Source organism: Aythya ferina (genome assembly GCF_964211825.1).
Source record: "Aythya ferina genome assembly, chromosome: 5".
Lineage (NCBI taxonomy): Eukaryota > Metazoa > Chordata > Aves > Anseriformes > Anatidae > Aythya > Aythya ferina.
In genome coordinates, this window is record NC_140301.1 from 30,442,324 (window position 1) to 30,461,687 (window position 19,364).

A 19,364-nucleotide genomic window follows, 5' to 3' on the forward strand; every position below is an offset into this window, starting at 1 on the left:
GCGGCGGGGGGGGGGGCTGCGGCCCCGCGTCAGGGCGTGCGGCTCCGGGCCGGCAGCGGCCCCGGCCCCGGCCCCGGCCCCGGGGCGAGGCGCCCCGCCCCGCTGGGGCTCCCCCCGCCGAAAGCCCCGGTGCGGAGGCGCGCTGGCACGGCGGGCACCCCCACGCGCCTGTGTCCGTTGTCTCCGCAGGCAGCCATGCGGGGAGGCCGCTGGAGAGGCGAGGAGAAGCGGGGCTGGAGCGGCCGCGGGCACAGGCAGCGGCCCCGCGGGCGCAGGCGGCCCGGACACCGCCCCGACAGGCGAGTGGGGGCGCGGGGGTGGGGGGGCCGGGCCGGGGGCTGTGCGGGAGCTGGGGGGGGCCCCTCCGGGCCTGCTCACCCGCAAATGTGCCCAAGCTGGGAGGGGGCTGCGGGGGGTCTCATCTCCTCCACAGCCCGTCAGCAGCACGCAGAGATGGCTCAGTGAGGAGAGGAGCGTTTGTAAGCGCTTACCTGCCATCCAGCTCGCGCCTCAGGGACTGCCGGTGTAAAAACGATCCGTAAATCTCCCTGGAAGTTTAAAAACACGTGAAGTATTGGGGTGATAATGCCGCACATTGGTCAGGAAACTGGGACGAGGTCTTAGGAGTTGTTGCCTTGAGAGCTGACGCTTTCAGAAAAAGACATTTTAAACTTTGGAACCTCTGCTTACCTGCGTTAGGGCTATGTGTATGGCTCTCCTTCTCTGCTGTGTTCTGTCATCGGTCTCTTACAGGAGTAAAGCAGGCCAGGCCTTTAATACTACAAGCATTTCTTGTAAAAAGGATTTTCAGGGAAAGATATGCACGCATGTAAGAGCTGCCCCATTAATTCTAGTTGTGTAAAACGTTAGAAATGCAAATGGCCCCTGCTTCACAAATACAGAATAAAGTATTTCACTAACAAGCTTTAGATCCAATGCTGGAGTTCAGTGGTTCCCCACCTGGTAGATCAGTTACATTCTTTAAAAATCACAAACCTGTATAACTGAGCAGCAACAGAGCTGCTATTAAAACCAGAATTTCCTTGTTATTTTGTTTTAGTAAATTATGACTCATGAAAAACATTTTGGCCTAACACTTTTAAGATGACCTGTCTCAAAAAGTGAGAATCGTAGGGGTGATTCAGAAAACATCCCAGTGGAATTTCACCCCTCAGTACTGACTGTGCCTGTTTAAATGGCTTCTCAAAGAAGAAAGCTGCAGTTACCTACTTCACTGTGACACTGATTACAAATTTTTTCTTTCCTAGAGTTTTCCTGAATTTTTTCCTTGGTTTGCATGCTTCTGAAGCTCCTCCATGAGCTTCCTTTCATGAAGACAATGGCAAAATACTTCTGATCTGATGTCATTTTTTTATCCATGCCATTTCTTTCACTTTATGCTCTAAAGCATTATCCGACTTTCAAGGACGTGCTTTTCTTTGAAATAGAGGGTATGGTAACATGCCCAGAACTAATCTTTTGCTGCAGAGTTAACTACACATACAGAAGCAGCAACCACCTCTAATGTTTTAGCAAGTAATTAAGACTTTAAGATACTGTTATCTCTTGTGTTCTTGAGAGGTTTTAAAGCTGAATGTTTGTACTGTTCCTTTTTCATAGGTTGGCATACAGTGATACACACAGTGTGCTTATCACAGACCTGCAAAATTGCACTCTATTAATGTGACTAACAAGCTGCTTTAAAGAGGCTTTGCAGAAAAGATGTGTAGGGCAATTGTGGGCCTGTCTTGAAGGCAATACTATTATTTTTTTAGGTCTGAACAGGAGGAACCACAAACCTCAGTGAATGCAGACCCCAGCAGCAATGGAAATCCTTCTTCATCCAGTTTGACGCAGAACTCTGTAGTACCAGGCAAGAAAATCAGTGTCTGTACGCTGATCTTATGAAAAAAAATGTGGTGTTATTATGTGCTGTATTAATAGCATGGTGTTAAGGGATGGATATAAACAATAAAGTTTGTAGAGAAAATTAGTATCTGAAAAGGTGATCTAAAAAGATGTAGTTAGTGAAAATCTGGAGAGCAGGAACAAAACTTTCAGGCCCAGAACTCCATCTTTTGTATGAAAACTCGTGTGCTTAGCCAAGCTATTATAAACTGACAATAATAGAATTTTGTTTTTCTCTCCAGAAATCTTGGTTTGGGAAGAATATGAACTTTTTTCTTATCTGTGCTGAAAATGTTATATATCTTTCAATAAAAATAAAAGGACAGCATATAAAAAAGTAATGTAGATCAAATTATTCAGTCTTCTAAAAGACACAACTATCCACCACTTTGGAAAAATACAAATTCATCTCTATGCCTTCAGTGTATTTATAATCTGTAAGAAATACTGTCTGGCTAAATCATCTGTGCATTCGTTATTAGGGAGTCAACTGGCAAAACCAGACTTGATGCAGTAGCAATGCTATAAAAGATGATGTTCCGTTTGCATTCTGGTTTTCTGACTCATTAAACATCCCTAGGAAAAGCTAGGCCTGTGGGAACATGCAAAGCTCCACAGCAGGAGAGTCCTGAGACACCACTGACTCTGCAACCTCTTAGCAACAGACAAAGCCAGAGCATAAAGTGATTTTTTTTTTTTTTTTTGTGTATCACTCTTGTGCTTAAGAGTTTGTGAGCCTGTTAGGAAATAATATATATCGTTCAAAACATTTATTGCTGCGTAAACAGATTCTGTATACTACACGCAGTGTGCTCTTACCAACTAACTTTACATTTTTTCAAGTTGAATAAATCTTGGTCGTTTATCGCCAAGCTGAAACCTAAGACATACTGACAAGGAGCTGAATTATAAGCAGCAGCAAAAAGAGGTTACTTCAAATGTAGGTTGTAGTAGTAGATAAAGGTTTAAATAAAAACCCCCAAAGATGTTAGTGTTCACCTCTTCTGAATAAAATCCTTTTTTCCTCTTAAGTGGCTGTCTTCTATTCCTGGTCTGCCTATCATGCTTGGGACCAACTAGGAGCAATAACTTTGAGCCTTGTGAGCTTGACGTTTCCATGAAGATGTGGGATGTCAAGGAGTAACAAATAAATCTGGTTATGCATCTGATTTTGTTTATTTTTGCTACCTTTACAGAACTGCCAGGATTTTACTATGACCCAGAAAAAAAACGCTATTTTCGCCTACTGCCTGGACATAATAACTGCAACCCACTCACCAAGGAGAGTATTCAGCACAAGGCAATGGAGAGTAAAAGACTGAGACTCTTAGAAGAGGAAGAAAAACAAAACAAGGTACGTTCTGAAAGAGATTGCAATTATCCTTTGTTGTGTTCTGTCTGAAGACAGATGATGAGCTAAAATCCTTAGATTTTTTGACTGTAGTACAGTCCCATAAGCTGTCTGAAGAAGCAAAAAATTCTTTTTGCTGAGAATTTATATTTCTTGAAGTCTTTTGTTTGGTTGTTCCACACAGGAATGAAAGGAAGTCACTTTCAAACAAACCAAAAAAAAAACACTGTAAAGAGACAGGAACTCTCAGAATAACAAATTGTCTAACAATTACAGTTGAGTCAGGACATTGGATGCCAGGTTTCAGATCCCTGCTGTGAACTGGCAAAGTGGGATCTCAGTTGTAGGCTTTCCATATGTTTAATAAATATTTAGACTGTGTACCTAGACCCTGAGGAAATAATACTAACGATGTTTTGGGGAAACAGTGTTGTAACAAAGAATTTTCTTTGTACAGGCGACATCAAGTTTAGTCTTATCTTTATACTTTCAAGTTTATAATGGAAAGTATGCAGGCTTTCCAGACATAAAGTGTTACAGCAGAGTTGATAGCAATAGTACACATCTGAAACCTGGGTAAAATACCTAGCAAGAATGGTTTTAATTGCTTGAAAGCCAAGTCTTATAACTTAGCAAATCAGTGTCTGAAGCTCACCTTAAATATGCTGTTGTTTGGGAGAGGAGTGTGGTATATTTCTCCTCAGGTAATAAAGTTATTTGTTCAAGCAGCAATTCACCTCTTCCATCTTCATTATGAAAGGGCTGTTGTTTGGTGGGAGGATGGTGGTGGTGGAGGGTTTCTCTTAAGCTGTTTCCATGAGAAGTTTAGTTTTCATAGCTCCTATACAGCTGCTGGCCATGTAATTGTTAATGGGAACTGTGAAGATACATTTCTTCTCAAAATCTGGTTATAGAATCAGACATCTGAATCAGCCTCCTGGATATGAATGTTCTGACTCTTCAATACTTTGACAGAGCATTATCAAAGAGATTTCTTAATCCCTAACACTGCAAAGTTCTCTATCCTTTGCTCTCCCTAGTATTTATAAAGTGTTCACATGCAACTTTAAAAAGTGATGAATGGAAAAGAAACTTAGTGCAGCAATAAGACTGCATGTTAACAGCAGTCTTGTGGTGATAGAGCTTTGCTATGTAATAAGATTTAAGGTGTCAGAGTAAAAACACAAGGTGACTTCACACCTCAAGCTAGTACCATTGATTGTGTTAAGCAAAAACAAGAGATTTTTTTCCCAGTTTTTGTATTTATAGAAGCACTTGAAATTCACAAGAATACTTCTCTTTCTTGTGTACTTTCTATAGTAGACCAGGGAAATGTTGCTGAAATGCATTTTATAGACTTGAAAATATTATTATACATAGGCTCGAGGAAGAAGTTACCCGAATATCCCAAATATCAAAGACCAATGGCCACACTTGAATCATAAACAAGAAAATAACTGAGAACACTTTCATTTTATTCTCTTCCAGAAAACAACAAGGCCCGGACTAAATTCATCCATGCTGTTACAGAAAAGGCAACTAGGTTTGCTCAGCTCCACAAGTTATTGCAGGTACAATAATCTGAATTGTCTTCTGTTTGCAATATCAAGTTCTGCTACTCGTACAACCATTCCTGTCAGTTGTTTTTTGTTTTTTGTTTTTTTTGCATCCCTCACCCTTCCACTTAGGACAGAGTAATGTTATTTATAATAACAAAAGAGTTATATTCTTCTATAATTTCTGAAGTGGTGAGAATTGAGATGAGGAAGGTATGTCCCAATCTCAGATAACTGGAGTTTAAACCTTCACTTTTTTTTTTTTTTTTTCCTCCAATACATGCTGTTTTACCACATTGTGTTCTATGAACACAGTTCAGCTTTTCTTTGGATCAGTGCTCTTCAGCTGATGTGGATGTCTTCCCCACCATTAGAATCTCTATGCTCAAGTTCAATAACAGTGTAGAAAGGAAGTTAGTGGCTTGCTATGTTGTTGTTCCTGCTACTTGAGATGTTCTGGGGTTCAAAACAATGGGACGAAAGTCAATGAACAGATTATGTAAGTGAAATTGTAGCGTGCTAGTTTTCAGGCATTTTATCTTCTGCAACTGAGAAGCAGTTCTGACTGTCTTATCAACAATTCTTAAACCTAGGCTCACCTGAATTCCTTCTCTCCTCCCACCCCGCCTGCTTTTACAGGATGGTCCATGAACTAAAAGTGAACTGCATGCAGAGGAGGAAGATAGAAATTCACAGTCCCGATTCCTCGGTTGCTGGAACCAACAATTTTAAAATAATTGTGGTATGTTATGACAACTGTTAAACTTTTAAGATACAGAAAGTCTGCCTTCAGTGAAAATTGAGGATCTTGAAATCAAATCCGATATGTCAAATTTTGCTTTAAAAGGTGCATTATTCCTGTTGGGTTAGTTCTCAAAATCTGAGCTCAGTAGTTTTTAAGCAGGTAGGAAGAGAGTGTCCTTCCTTAAGGAGGAAAATTTATAAAAAGGTTGGATATGTAAGTGATCTGGGGAGCTGATCAATATTTCCTGTTGGAAATAAACAGGAATTTTGTGGGCGATTAGTATGGTGTTTTTCTGAAGGGAAAGAAGAGGAAAATTGAAGAGAAGAACTTGGGAAATAGCAAAGCCTGTAGTGTAGGAAGTCTATGTAAACACCTGTAACAATTTTACCTCTCATACTCTGAAGGCAGTTTCTACTGTTTTTGATGGCATGTGTGTGCAGAAAAGGTCTCTGGAGCAAATAACTGCCATAGCCCATGTAGGAAGCTCTCCAGGACCAGCTTCTAGCCTTGCAAACAGAGCACTGCCTCGGTAGCTGGAGCCAGAACGGGGTTGGAAACTTAGTGTTATAAAAGTTGAAATACAGCAGCATCCTTTTTGCTGTGATGTGATCCAGCAGGAGGAGAATCTCCTACACTTAAGCAGGATAGGAGAATTCCACATTCATTTTGATAAGATTTAATTACTATTTTGTTCTTTGAGTCCTCTACTGATACCAGTCTGTGCTTACTAATAACAACCAGAGGAAGTATCTGATATAATGGGAAAGAGTTTTTATTATTGTTTAAGGACTGAATCATTTTCTTTTTTAATGATAATTTTTCTATGCCTGCATTAAAAAAAGGTATTGACCACTGTTTTAAGGATGAATGGAAAGTTGATGGTGTTAAAGTGACTAATTAATGTTTCTCCATTTTAGATCTAATGCAGCTACCTCAAGCCATTTTTTCCAGCAAGTTTCCACTGAGTGCAACGATGCTTTTATTTTACAGGCAGATGTTGCTTGTGAGCGGATATTCACCGTGAACGACGTAGAGCACGGAGGGTGTAAATATGGAATCATCAACCTCAGTGGTTTGGGGAAGGAGTCTCTCACTGTAGAGATGTATGACAACCTCTACTTCACCAACCGCAAAGTACTGTGTTCTGTTCCTGCTTCCTTCAATTGCTGCATTCTCAAAACGCTGTTGCTTGGTAGGCACGTGGGGAAATGCATGAGGGGAAGGGGCTAGTAGGAGAGAAAGGAAGAATCTAGCAGCGTGATGTCACAGAATCGCAGTAAACTTGCCTCGGATAGTCCTGAGGACTAGCATTATTTATCAGGAATGCTATGCTGCCATCGGAACAGAAGACCATGTAGACGTATCACCTTCCAAGGATAGCGCTTCAGGGTTTCACTCAGCCATAGCTGAAAACACTATGTTGAGAAAGTAAGATTTGTATGTTTCTTTAAAATAACTTTGGGAAAATGTGTTTATCTGTATACATGAAGAATATTTAAAACAGATTTGTGTAACCTCTTCATGCTCAGATTCTAGTAAGGATGATCCCTTAAATAATAGGATGTGCTTGGTGCCTTAGTCTGTCCATATTTGGACAGACTTCCCAGTGCTGCCCTCTCTTCTGTACACCTAAGAGGAGAATAGGGATAAACTGCTCGTGTGCTGCTACCACGCTATTGCATGAGCTAAGGAAGTGTGCCCAGTGCGTAGTTTCATGCCATCTTTGCATGGAAATGCCCTTTCGTGAATTGTGTACGAGGTCTACACAAACACTGTCTTCTTGTGTCTGAAGGTGAATTCTGTGTGCTGGGCATCACTGACACATCCAGACTCTCATGTTTTATATCCTTTTACAAAAGCAAAATGTCAGTGCTGCTTTGACTATTCTGCATTGTGCTGCACAGAACAGAACATTTTCAGAAGACATCTCACGTAGTTGCCCCAGAAATGTTGTTTTCTAGAAGACTGGGAAAGTTGTCCAAAATTAATTAAATTGGAAGCTGCTGGGGCTAGTGAAACAGATGTATCACGCTGTTACAGACGTATGGAGTTCTGTACCAGTGTAATAAAACAACAAAAGAGAGAGTCAAGGCAACTAACTTTCTTTTTAAAAAAGTGGAGCTCTTTGAAAGGGGGTTGTTTGGTGTCTGTTGTAAACCCATTGCCATGTTGACTGGAGGGGAGGAGAAGGGCAGCAACTTATTGAAAGCGGCAGAGCTCAGTGCCAGAGCGTGTCCTGCAGCTTTATCTCAAAAGAAAAGAAAAGTTGATGTGTAGTAGAGGAAGTAAAAGTGGATGACACAAAGTCACAAAAGAGAGGAACAGAATGGAATTTTAAAGTGGGAGATGACAAGCAACAGAAGGTCTATTAAACAACAGAAGGTCTAAGTGGCATTAAAAGTGGCTATTAAAAGAGGAAGGGATACCGATAGTTATGTGATAGTTATGCAATTCAGAACTGATCCAGAAGGTGGCAGGATTTCATCAGTCTTGCTTAGAGATGGTTAGGAGTTGGAGATTGCTTGGTTATTCAATGTTTTTCTCTATCTAAGACACAGATTTACCACACTAAACTTGAAAAGCAGTTTCAAAACCTATTTATACCCACTATAATGTTGGGGAATTATTTCAACGCACTCTAAATTGACTCTTGCCTCCTCAGTGTATGTAACCCTTTCTCCAGCTCATCTCCATCAAAACAATTCTATATCAATGCAGTGTCATCAGCATGTATGGTCTATTTACATATACACAGTCGTGTTCTTTCTAGCTCACCCTATGAAAGAAAGGAAGCGTCAAGACTTAATTGTGAAGCGTAAGGCACAACAAAGTTCTTGGAAGACGTTACTGAACGGGGAGCATTATGAACTACAACTGTGTCAGAGCATCTTACTTTTCCCAGCTATAAATATTAGGCAGCCTGTTCCATTCTAGGAAGAAATCTTTGTTTTCCTTAACTCGCTCCAGCAAGCTGTGCCTCATGGGAATTGCAGAAACTCCAGGCTGTGCCAGTTTGCTTCCAGCATCATTGTTCAGCAGCACTAACCCAGGTAAGATGTTTGTTTTTGTTTTTTTCCAATTTTGGAGAGTAGTTATGGTAATGCAAAGAGTACAAGGGAAAGATGTCCAAATTTCAGTAGTTGTATTCTTGTACAAAAAAAAGAAATGAATCTAGGAAGTCCTGAAGAATTCCAGTATAAGAAACGAACAGATGAAAGAACTTACCTTAAGAATTAATTAGCAAGCAGTATTCAAAGCACTAGTTTATTTTTAGTTTCTGCTGATGTTGCACTTTGGCAGGAGAACGTCCTGCTTGTAAAGTAAACATTTGAGATTATTCATATGAGTAGCTTGGCCTTTTAAGTAACATGCAGAAACAGCACACAAGAAGTACTCAGATTTCCTTATAGACTCCCTAGAATCATTGCAGGATATTTTATCGCCGTAGGTACTCCCTGTGCTTAGTGGATTAATCATAGGTGGAAGGCTGGTAAATGTCTCAGCCCATGGCTCCTTGTACTAGACATCGTGCTTAGCTTTGTGTAAGCATGATTGATTTAGAAAATTCTTTATCATAAATCTGATGGCTGTAGCTGTATTATCTATATTTTTTTTTCTGTGTTCTTGGAGACAGCAGTCAGGCTGGTACCTTCAAAACAAAAGTAAAACTTCCATCTGCAGCATGGTTTTAGACATGTCACCTGTGCTGCCTGACATCTGTATGATTGCGGCAGACATCCCATAAAGTGAAAACTGTGCGGTTAAAGTACTTGGGTTGGTAGGCCTTGTACAGGAGCTACATGAGTAAGAACATGAGTAAGAATCAAACCTAGAGTGCTGTTACTTCACTGAAAACTGTTTTAAAAACACAGGCCCGGAGAAGCAGGGAAGAGACAGTATTAATTTAAGTGTTTTTTTTTCCCTCCATACTTTTTTTTTTTTTTAATTCTTCCATCTTCATTATTTATAGAACTTCTAAGTTAGGCTTTGGCTGAACTACAGCTTCTAAAGAAAATGTTTTGTGTTCCAGCCCACTTGTCTTTAAAAAATGGCTTGCTTAGTGCTGTAAAGCACGTGTTACTTTCCTCTTCTCTGATCTTTACTATCATGGTCAGACCTCTGACTAATGAGTAAATTTCACAGTCGTGTGTATGTGTAGGCTGTAAGTCTTCAGCTTACAACGGTGAAGTCCTGCTTTTGTTTCATGTCTCTTGAGTAGCACAGGAGTATTAACTGGCTATCATTGTCTCTGCTTCTAATTACAATGTTCAAAGAAGCATGGAAGTCCAGAGAATCTTCCTGAGTTATCATCCTGTCCTTACATTTTATGGATGCTTCATGTGGTATTTATTTCTCCTAGGAGATCGACCTGGAATGTTGTGCAGCTTCAAGATATCTACTGCCTGGTCCTGTGCTTGGTGCCTGAATCCACAAGCAGACAACTGCTTCAGCACAGGTGATCTGCAAGGCTAGCAACCACTTCTATCTCAGCAGGAAAGACTTCTTGCTTTAATCTCCCACCTGCAGCTCAAATTACAACTAAATGAACATAATCTGTCTCCCTTAGGCCTGACACGACGAGTTCTCGTGACCAATGTAGTGACAGGGCATCGACAGACATTTGGAACCAGTAGTGATGTCTTGGCACAACAGTTTGCTACTCAGGTAGAAAGAACCTTCATTTGTTTCGGAGCATTGTCATTAGTGGGTACTGTGTGTGATCGGACTCATCATCTTGTTGATAAGGGTTATGATGACAGTTATCATTCCGTAGCTGTCTGATGCTGGCACACAGTGGAATAGCAATGAAAAAATTAACTGATCTCAAAATCTATGGTGTGGAAGGTATTTTTGTTAAATATTCAGAGGTGAAAAGGAAATTATGGAAGTACAAAGAGCAGAGTAATAATGTATTGTAGGTTGTTTTTTTCAAAATGACCTAATTTCATTAACACTCAATGTATTGTCTCCATCAAGAGAAAAAACAGCCATAGAATTCTAATTGACTTGTTCACAAAGATTTAGTGAGAGGGGTCAAATCAGAACATGAGAATTCCAGTTCCTGTTCTGCTGTTATGTTAGCCTAAGTTCCTGCTAACCTAGCTGACCTTTTACAACTGAGGTAAATAATTGAGGTTTGAATGGAACTAATGAGTTGGCTCAAAAATACCACACTGTGTAATAAAAATTCTGGTTCCTAATGCTTGTGTTAATAAAATAATTTGAGAGCTACACCAGTGAACCCAAAAGCTCGATGTTGGTACTTCCTGTGTAAGGAAGCCTTTTCAGATGCTATGCAGTGCACCTCTTTCTTTTGGATTCTTCCAGACCCCGATGCTGTACAATGGCTGCCGTTCAGGTGAGATTTTCAGCATCGATGTGCGTCAGCGCAACCGCAAGGGCCAGAGCTGGAAAGCAATCCGCCTCTTCCATGACTCGGCAGTTACGTCTATTCGGCTTCTCGAGGCTGAACACTACCTGATGGCAGCAGATATGGCTGGGAAGGTAGGGTTCTGCTGCTGTGGGATACACAGTTAGTTCCTTTAGGTATCTGGGCAATGACAGACGCTTACTCCAGACCTGAGGGCGGGTGGCTGTTCTTTGGAGAGTGGCACAGAACTGGGTGGTATTTCCCTACTGGGCTGTCTTTGCTCCTCACTACTAGGTCCACTTATTTACCAACCAGCAAGTGATCTCTGCTTTGTTAACGTATCCTCTTGTGAAAAAATACTTCAACTTTCAGATAAAACTCTGGGACCTGAGAACAGTGAAGTGTGTGAAACAGTACCAAGGTCATCACAACGAATATGCTATTCTCCCTTTGCATGTAAATGAGGAGGAAGGACTTCTTACAGCAGGTGGGTTGACTTCTTCCCTTCTACTTGTAAGTGCAGTGATTTTCTTATGCTTGAAGGCTATTTCTTAGCTACAGCTGTTGCAAGCTGGATAGCTGTTAACTCTTCAAAATTCAGCAGAACTTTTGCTTTAGATGTACTGCAATCAACTACAAAAATGGATGCACACCTACTGTAATCACTCCTGCGTAGCTCTTAAGTGCTTTATCCACTATGTTCAGGAAGTCCCATTATCCTTTCCACAGCGTGGCCCAAGAGTAGAGCAGAAAATAATGGATTTTGAAGGTCAGGGAAGCAATTTGTTAACAGGAGACTTGAAGTAATATCTCTATATAGAGACCAAAGACCATGTATAGGCTTCTTTGATGCTACAGGGCATAGTGTGGTGATGGACTGAAGCGCTGGCACATACGCTGAACTCCCTGTAAATTTTCTGTCACTCAGGGTTATTTTGAATACTCTTGGCTACATCTTGAGATTTTTTTTCCTAAAAGGAAAGGTAACAATAAATGAAGCAAAATTCCTAAATCCTTATATAGCTAGACTTCTTGAAGTTCTTGTACATGTAGTGTCTGCTCTCCTTGGGTTTTTCAATGAGTGATGGAATAATGAGAATAATTCTTAATTTGACAAGCTGGTTTTTTTTGCCTGATAATGAGGAAAGCATTCTAAATACTGATTTATTATACCTCTTATAACCTAATAAGAAATACATATTCTTGCCGCTTTTGCAGTAGTCAGTGTTTTACATGTATATCTTGTTCTGTAAAGTATTGATAAGCACTTTGCCCACAGGATGTATAGAAATGGTTACGCTTTGTTCTCTGTAGATCACCTTCTGCTTCTTTGATGATAGTCTTGCAGAGCCACATAAAGTACTTCTTGTATGATGCTGACTGCTGGTGTCCTTCCTTTTCAGTTGGTCAGGACTGCTACACCAGAATTTGGAGCCTCCAAGATGCCCATCTGCTTAGAACCATCCCTTCTCCCCACCCCTCCTCCAAAGATGCTATCCCCAGCGTGGTGTTTTCTTCAAGACTGGGGGGTAGACGAGGAGTCCCTGGCTTGCTCATGGCTGTCAAACAGGATCTCTACCACTTTTCCTATAACTGACACAATTGATACTCTTCTCAGAACTGGCTTACAAAGCTGCCATCCTATACATGAATTCAGAATATTTACGCTGATCACCAGGGACCTGTTTTAGTGGGTGACAGTGGTAGTAGGGTGATGGTTGGACCAGATGATCATGAAGGTCTTTTCCAACCTTAATGATTCTATGTTGTTGAGTCACTATGTGCTGCTGCATCTGCTTTACCCATGAACTTCAGAACCTCCAGTAGGTTTGGCAATTTTTGCTGTATATACGTCAGACATCTTGTAAATAAAAGGTGACTGCTGATTAATGTCTTGTTGTTCTGCATCTGTACTGTTCTCTCAAACCTTCGTGGGTTTAGGGCCAACTGGGTGCTAAAAGGGGGCCAGGAAGGCATCACGCAGCAGAAACAGGGGAGAGAAGACCTGCATCCAGGCACAGGCTGGGGATAGTGGTAACCGTAAGTATGCTGAAGAGCAACTGTACTGCCATTGCCCAAAGGCAGTGATGGATGCTCTGCAACAGCAGGCAAAGCAAGCCTGTCCCTGCCCTCAGAGAGAAATTTGCACTACCGTTCTAGGCATGCTGCAAAGGTTTCTGGCTTGCCTTTCTTTCTCTTTCTCAGTTAGTAATCTTCACCCAAAGCTTTTAGCTCATCAAGGTTGTGGTGGTGCAGCCAACGCATCCCTCTGCATCCCTGCTCAGCCTGAGCTCACTGAGCGCACTCTGTGAGCGAGTCTCTTGGCTTCCTCCAGAAAGGAACTGTGTTCAAGCATCCCACATGCTCTGCAGTACAAGTCTAGCACAGGGAGATTCCCCTTCAGGAGTGATATGCAAACCTGAGCATCCTGTAGTTTTAAACTTTTGAGGTTTTGTTCCCTGGGAGTAAGGGAGGGGAATATTTCCAATGCCCTGCTCTCCCCTTTCCTTTCATTTTTTCAAGTGAATTTGGGTAAGAGGGAATTACTCAGAAGTACCACAAAGGGTCCTGCAAGGCTCCACCCTCACGTTTCCTGTCTTTTCACAACTTTCATGCCTAAGCAATACACTGTTTAAACTGCCTCTTCTCCTCAGCAGCTCCCTTTTGTTCACCACACTTAATTTTTGTGCTGTTATCTCCTTGCCTTTTTTTTTTTAACCTATTAATCAATACAGAAGACAAAATTATAGCAGGAAAACTCTCCTGGTGGGAACACTTGTGGGAACAGTGTAACATCTTTTCATATAGAATGTATTCATGCTATGATAATTGTTGCAAGGGGAGTTAAGATACATCCCAGCAAACACCCAACACAGTTTCTTCCCTGAGTATACATTCAAACAAATCTTTCTTGTATCCCATCAACAGCCAACTCCCCTTTCCTCAGAAGGGAATTGAGCTGTGAATTCCTTGCAGTTATAGCTCCTCTGATGCATCTGGCTTTAGCATTTCTCTGCAGAGCCTATCTTAACCCTCTCACAGGCAGAGCAGAAGCTGCTCACAGTATACTCTGTGCTGCCACTCCTTTCTACAGAACTTGTTTATAAGGCTGAGGGGCCCATGTTCCCAGTGGAGGGTTTGCAGTCTGGCACTTACAGGCTCTTCCCATTTGCTTTACTACCCTTGGTCAATCAAGAGGCCAGCTTGGTTAGCATAGTCACCAATTCCTGGCGTGCCTTTCTTCTTAATTTGGGAAAATACCCTGTGATTTATGGTCATTTAGGCCATTTTATATCACATGCACAATGATTAGTACCTACAGCACCAGTTGCAGAAGAGTTTGCATTGGCTTAGTTAATAATGCATGCTACAACTAGCATCTGGTCACAAAATAGAAACCTAACCAACCCCCATCCCACCACAAACTCCAGATGTTTCATCAGATAATCAACTCAGAGCTGGACAGGAACATACTTTATATCGATATTCTCACTAGCAAACATATGTGATTCAAATGCTTACAGGTAGCAAAACACATCATAAACTCCCTTTATTAAGAATTAATTCCAGAACATCAAGTTAGCATTTAACCTCTCTGATACTCTTAACCCCAGTAGTGCACGTTCTGCGAGAACAAGACCCTGCAATAATTGTGCCCAGTTCCTGTGGGAAACACAAACTAGGAATTGTGGTAGAACAGCATCTTACGTAACTAAAGACAGTTTATTTTCTTTGCTCCTTTTTAGCCAAAGCTCACAAAACAAAAGGATATTCATTTGCTTTCTGTTGTTTCCAGGAGCCAAACACACACGTCCTTGCAAACCCATTTACCCAACTAATGCTTTTGCAGCCAATGCTTCTAATTAAGCCTGCAAGAGCAGTATGAAAGGAGAGGGGGAGCAGGGTAAAAAAGATAATTTGGCTTCAGTGACAACCAGCAAGCAGTATGCAGGCAGTAGCTGACGTATTAACTCAACCATTTCTTTATGCAGCAGTAGCTAGGACCCCAAGGTAGCTTAACAAACAAACAAAAAGGAACTGCACACTCCCTTCTCTTCCTCAGTATCAAAATACCCTATTTCTTTGCCTCTGCTTCTCAGCAAGCACTGAATCTAGCAGAAAACTTTAAAAAGGCCAAATCTGCACTCCAAGCTAGGCTGCAGCATCCTTCACCCAGCAGGCACAATTTGGTCCTTTTTGCCCACTGGAGCAAGGCTCAGAGTGGACAGCCAGGCTCTCCTTACTGACAGGCTACAGAGGAAAAATGTCAGGGCTGTGGAAGAACACTGAGCTCCTTTGTGCTTTCCCTATTAATGCCACTGGAGACGTGCTGCACCTTTTCTCTAGAAAGCTTGCCCAAAACAACTACTGAAGAATGCTCACGTCCTGGACTAGTTATTATTTCTTCATACACGCCAGTTATTTGGGTTTACCCAAACACTGGGTTGTTTACTGTACACGCAGATCAAGAGCTCAGCAACAGGCACAATGAGGTTCCTACAGCCTAGGAAATCAAGGTCATCCTGAGCTCACAATCTCCCTCAAGCCAAAGTACAGATCATTATTGACTCTTTCCCACAGTCGAGCAAACCTTTTACTTTCCATCTGTTGTGTATAGCCCTTTACTGCTGTCCCTCTCTGTTGGGAAGGAGGCTATTATGTTGCTCCTCTCCAGTTAAAGCAGGATGGGCCCCAGCTGCTGGTTGAAAGAGCAGCATTTTCCTTGCTCCCTACCCCCAGGGAGACAGAACAGTGGTTTTGCTCTAGTGGGAGTCCTCCAGGATGTAAGAGAAGAGGGAGGAACCGGACTGCCTTTCTGTGCTAAGAGCAGAAGCATGACATTGGAGAACCCCCAAAACAGCCTGCCACATCCTTCTTCCCTGCTCCATTGCAAGAAAAGCCCACAATTATTTAATAAGTGATAAAAACTTGCAAATTGCCAGTCCCTCTCATCACCATGGGTATTTCAGAAGCCGCAGTGTCTCAGCCTTGTCACTGTTCCTCTTGTCTTTTCTTTGCACCCTTTAAAAAGGCTTCTCTAATATGGGACCTTGTAGGTCACACATGGTGCTTAGATGTTAACAGGTGGAAACTTAACCTTGTATAGGTCTAAGTGGGAGGGGGTTCACTTTTGTCCTCCTGCTACCCATGATTTACTGCAATGCATGGCTTCATGGCCATTCCTCCTTTACCAGCCCGATGAATACTGAACTTTAAGACGTTAAAAAAGCAAATCATCAGTCACAACTCCACTCTGACATTTTTACATTTTGAGCTTGTGACCTATTCTAACAGTACCAGAAAATTAAGTATTTTGTTGCAAGGAAGTGGGATTTTAAGATGGAATGTGTACATAGTCTCTAGCTGTCCCCTTACAGCAGCTGCTTTCAGAAAAGATGTAATTTGGCAGTGAACAGTTCAGACTGAGTCCCCAGATCCTGAGCTGTTGGTGACTGCCTGCATGTGCTGCCTTACACAAGTATCTCCATGAGCTGGAATAAGCAGTCAATACCAACCCAAAGAACTTTCTAGACAGGGATTTCTGGGGAGAGCAGCTGGAGGTTGAAAGATAGTTGTCCAGAGAGTTTAAAACATCTTAAACTGGCTTCACTTTTCAAAAATGGAAGCAAAGGCACAAAGCAGATAAATCATTTTAGGTAAGGCCTAAAATATAATCAAGATCACCTGCCTTTTCTTGTTCAAACAACTGCTTTCCTACCTGCAGCTCTATTAATACCACTGTAGCTGTGAAGCGTTCTGATGCTTTCTTGACAAGTCATCTGTACCTTATCATACCTACGCCGCTGCTTCCCCCCAGTTCTGCTGTAAAAGTGCCTTTTAAGCAGAAGCAGAGAGATTTAGCCTGCACGTCAAAATGTCAGAAATCAGCTTCAAACTCTGAACGTTCTTGAATTAGAAATTCTCTAGTACTGCAGTTGAGACACTCCCTACGTGAGGATTTGCATATACATACACATGTGCATATGTCCATATCCACACCCTTTATCTGTACTGCTTTGTGTCAACTCAAATTATACACAACATAAGTGAAGTTAAAATGCTGAATGAATTTTAATTTTGCCTTTCAATAATGGACTAGTTGTCATTCTGCTACCACAGTGGCTTTCTTATTGTCATACCATACCGATCATTTTGAAAGCCCTCGTAGTAAGTTTTATTTATTTTGGCATTGTCATGATTTCACGGCTGCCGTGCCAGCACTATGAACAAAAATGTTCTATGACACACTACTATGTGCTGTTCCCACAGAATATACATGTTGACATTGCTTTACCAAGAAAAAGTGCTCAGCTGAAGCAGCAGGGAACAAAAAACAGACAGCTCTATCGCTTGTCCAAATCACTCTCTGTTCTCAAATTACTGGCAAAGAAGTATCTGTTAGTGCCAACTTCTATTACAGCCATCAGTGGCAAATTAAATACAAGGACAAAGCCACAATATGTGGCGCTAGAGAGACTGAAAACAGCAGTCAACAACGGAACATGAAAACAAGAGGCTGCAAAATCTAAGTGAGACACTAGTACTGAAATCTGGTTATGGCTGGCTCTGCTGGAAGGCAAACGGACCAAAAAAGGAGCACAGTCTGCATGAGCAGGTGCGAAGCCAGACTTCTGCAATGCCCAGGTTCCCCAAAGCAATGAGGGAACCGGTGAATTTCTCAGCAGAGCCACAGCAGACAGGCATCTTGCATACGTGCCAGGCAGATGTAACACGATGAGGTTTTATTTCAACAAAACCCCTTGTTGCCATCAAAAGCTACTGATGTTGTCGTGTTTTCCAGATCATGAGCAAAGGTCCAACTGAGAAGCAACACAAAGGGGAGCACACATGATAGACGCACTGGCAAACTTCTGCAAGCACAACTTCACCTGTGAGGAACTGGGCAGGAGAACAAATGAGCAGGAAAACCAATAGAAGATAAATATTTAGAGGGGAAAAAAAAGAAAAAAAAAAAAAAGGTGAAAGACAAAGGCAGTTTCCCTTGTGCAAATCCCCGGCAGTAGCTACATGTTACTGCTCTGCTGTTCAACCATCTGTTTCCCTAGCTGCAAATCTCAGGTGCACCTGGTGTGCATTTAAGCCAAGTCTGGCCCAAAGGTTTTGGGTAGCGAGGAACTGAATCGTGCACTTCTATATGAACCTCACATATATCTGCTTCAAAGGAGAAGAAAACACACACCACAACACACACCACCTGCTTGAAGGGGAATCTTTCTGCTGAATTGTCATAGGCTTCTATAATGGGCACAAATCCATCAGAGCAGTCATATCAGACATTTCTTCCTCTATAAATCCAGATTTATTTTGTGGTGTTTAGGAATTAGTTTTTCACCAGGGAGTGCTTTGGGGAGGATTTTGCACATCACTTAATTCTCACAATTCATATTTTTAGTGTTTTCTCAGCACAATTTCTAGTCAGAAGAGGTGCAGATGCTTGATCTACCAATGATCAGTCTGACATCATTTTTCTGGCAATAGATTTACATCAAACTGTCTCGCTCACTAACTCAGAACACGCTTATATCATGCCACATCTCAGACCAAGTGAAATCGTTATCTTCCCAAGACAGTGCGCTCATTTTAACTACAGATATATTAACACTGCAGTGAACTCCAGTTGATCCAAATGACATACTGCCACCTTGACTGACAGGAATTTATTGGTATGTCATTAATTTGTCTTAAGTTAGATGCACAATGATCTTCTAGAAATTTCTTGGAAAACAGCCCCCCACCGGCAACCCCACCCTTGGTAAACAAACAGAGCCATTTTTCCAGCATTAGAATTTCTTTCCTCAGTTGCAGCTTGCTAAATCTAGCAGTCTTCACATCCCTCACAGAAGTTGCATTAAAGTGTCAGATCTGTCTCATAACACTGTGCTGGCATTATGAAACACTCAGTCTGGGCTTCTGCAGAGCTCCAGAAAGGAGCTGTTACATGCAGACAGATTTTGCAAAGACTCACTCTGGTTAGATGCTACCAATACCTCTGCAAGTAAAGCCTCTCTCCTAAGAGTTCAGGAATAAAACTGTCACAGGTTTCTACTGCTGCTATTAATCTTTGTCTCCAGGCTCGGTCCCACTCTGAACACAAGATGTTGCCCTGTTAATTGCTTTAGTGAATTCCTCCCCCGGATTTCTATTTCCTTTATTTAAGTTTCCTGTGCTTTCTATCCAAAGACATTGTTTAGAGCCTTTTTTTCCCAGATAAAATCCTGATAACCTTAACACGTCAACATCAGGTAGCACTGCGCTCCGCAAAACCGTGCAGCTATCCCTCTTAACTAATCCATTCAATACCCATATTCTATGCTTAGTGTACTCACAGCACCCAATACAAGCAGAATAAGGAAAAGCTCTTGTCTACAGAAAATGGCAGTGAATTTAAGCCTCAGAGATAATTTTTTCCCT

General features: G+C 41.7%; 1 protein-coding gene across 1 annotated transcript; it reads left to right on the forward strand.

Annotated features, from left to right (window-relative positions):
- Window positions 1–23: 23 nt before the first annotated feature.
- DCAF4 (DDB1 and CUL4 associated factor 4) lies at window positions 24–18,886 on the forward strand. The gene is made up of 13 exons (XM_084521365.1): window positions 24–299; window positions 1,776–1,873; window positions 3,105–3,262; window positions 4,748–4,830; window positions 5,455–5,557; window positions 6,551–6,694; window positions 7,353–7,402; window positions 8,531–8,610; window positions 9,921–10,016; window positions 10,128–10,225; window positions 10,889–11,065; window positions 11,304–11,418; window positions 12,335–18,886. The coding sequence occupies exons 1-13, from the start codon at window positions 196–198 to the stop codon at window positions 12,526–12,528; spliced, it is 1,500 nt and encodes a 499-aa protein (XP_084377491.1). The 5' UTR covers window positions 24–195; the 3' UTR covers window positions 12,529–18,886.
- Window positions 18,887–19,364: the final 478 nt, after the last annotated feature.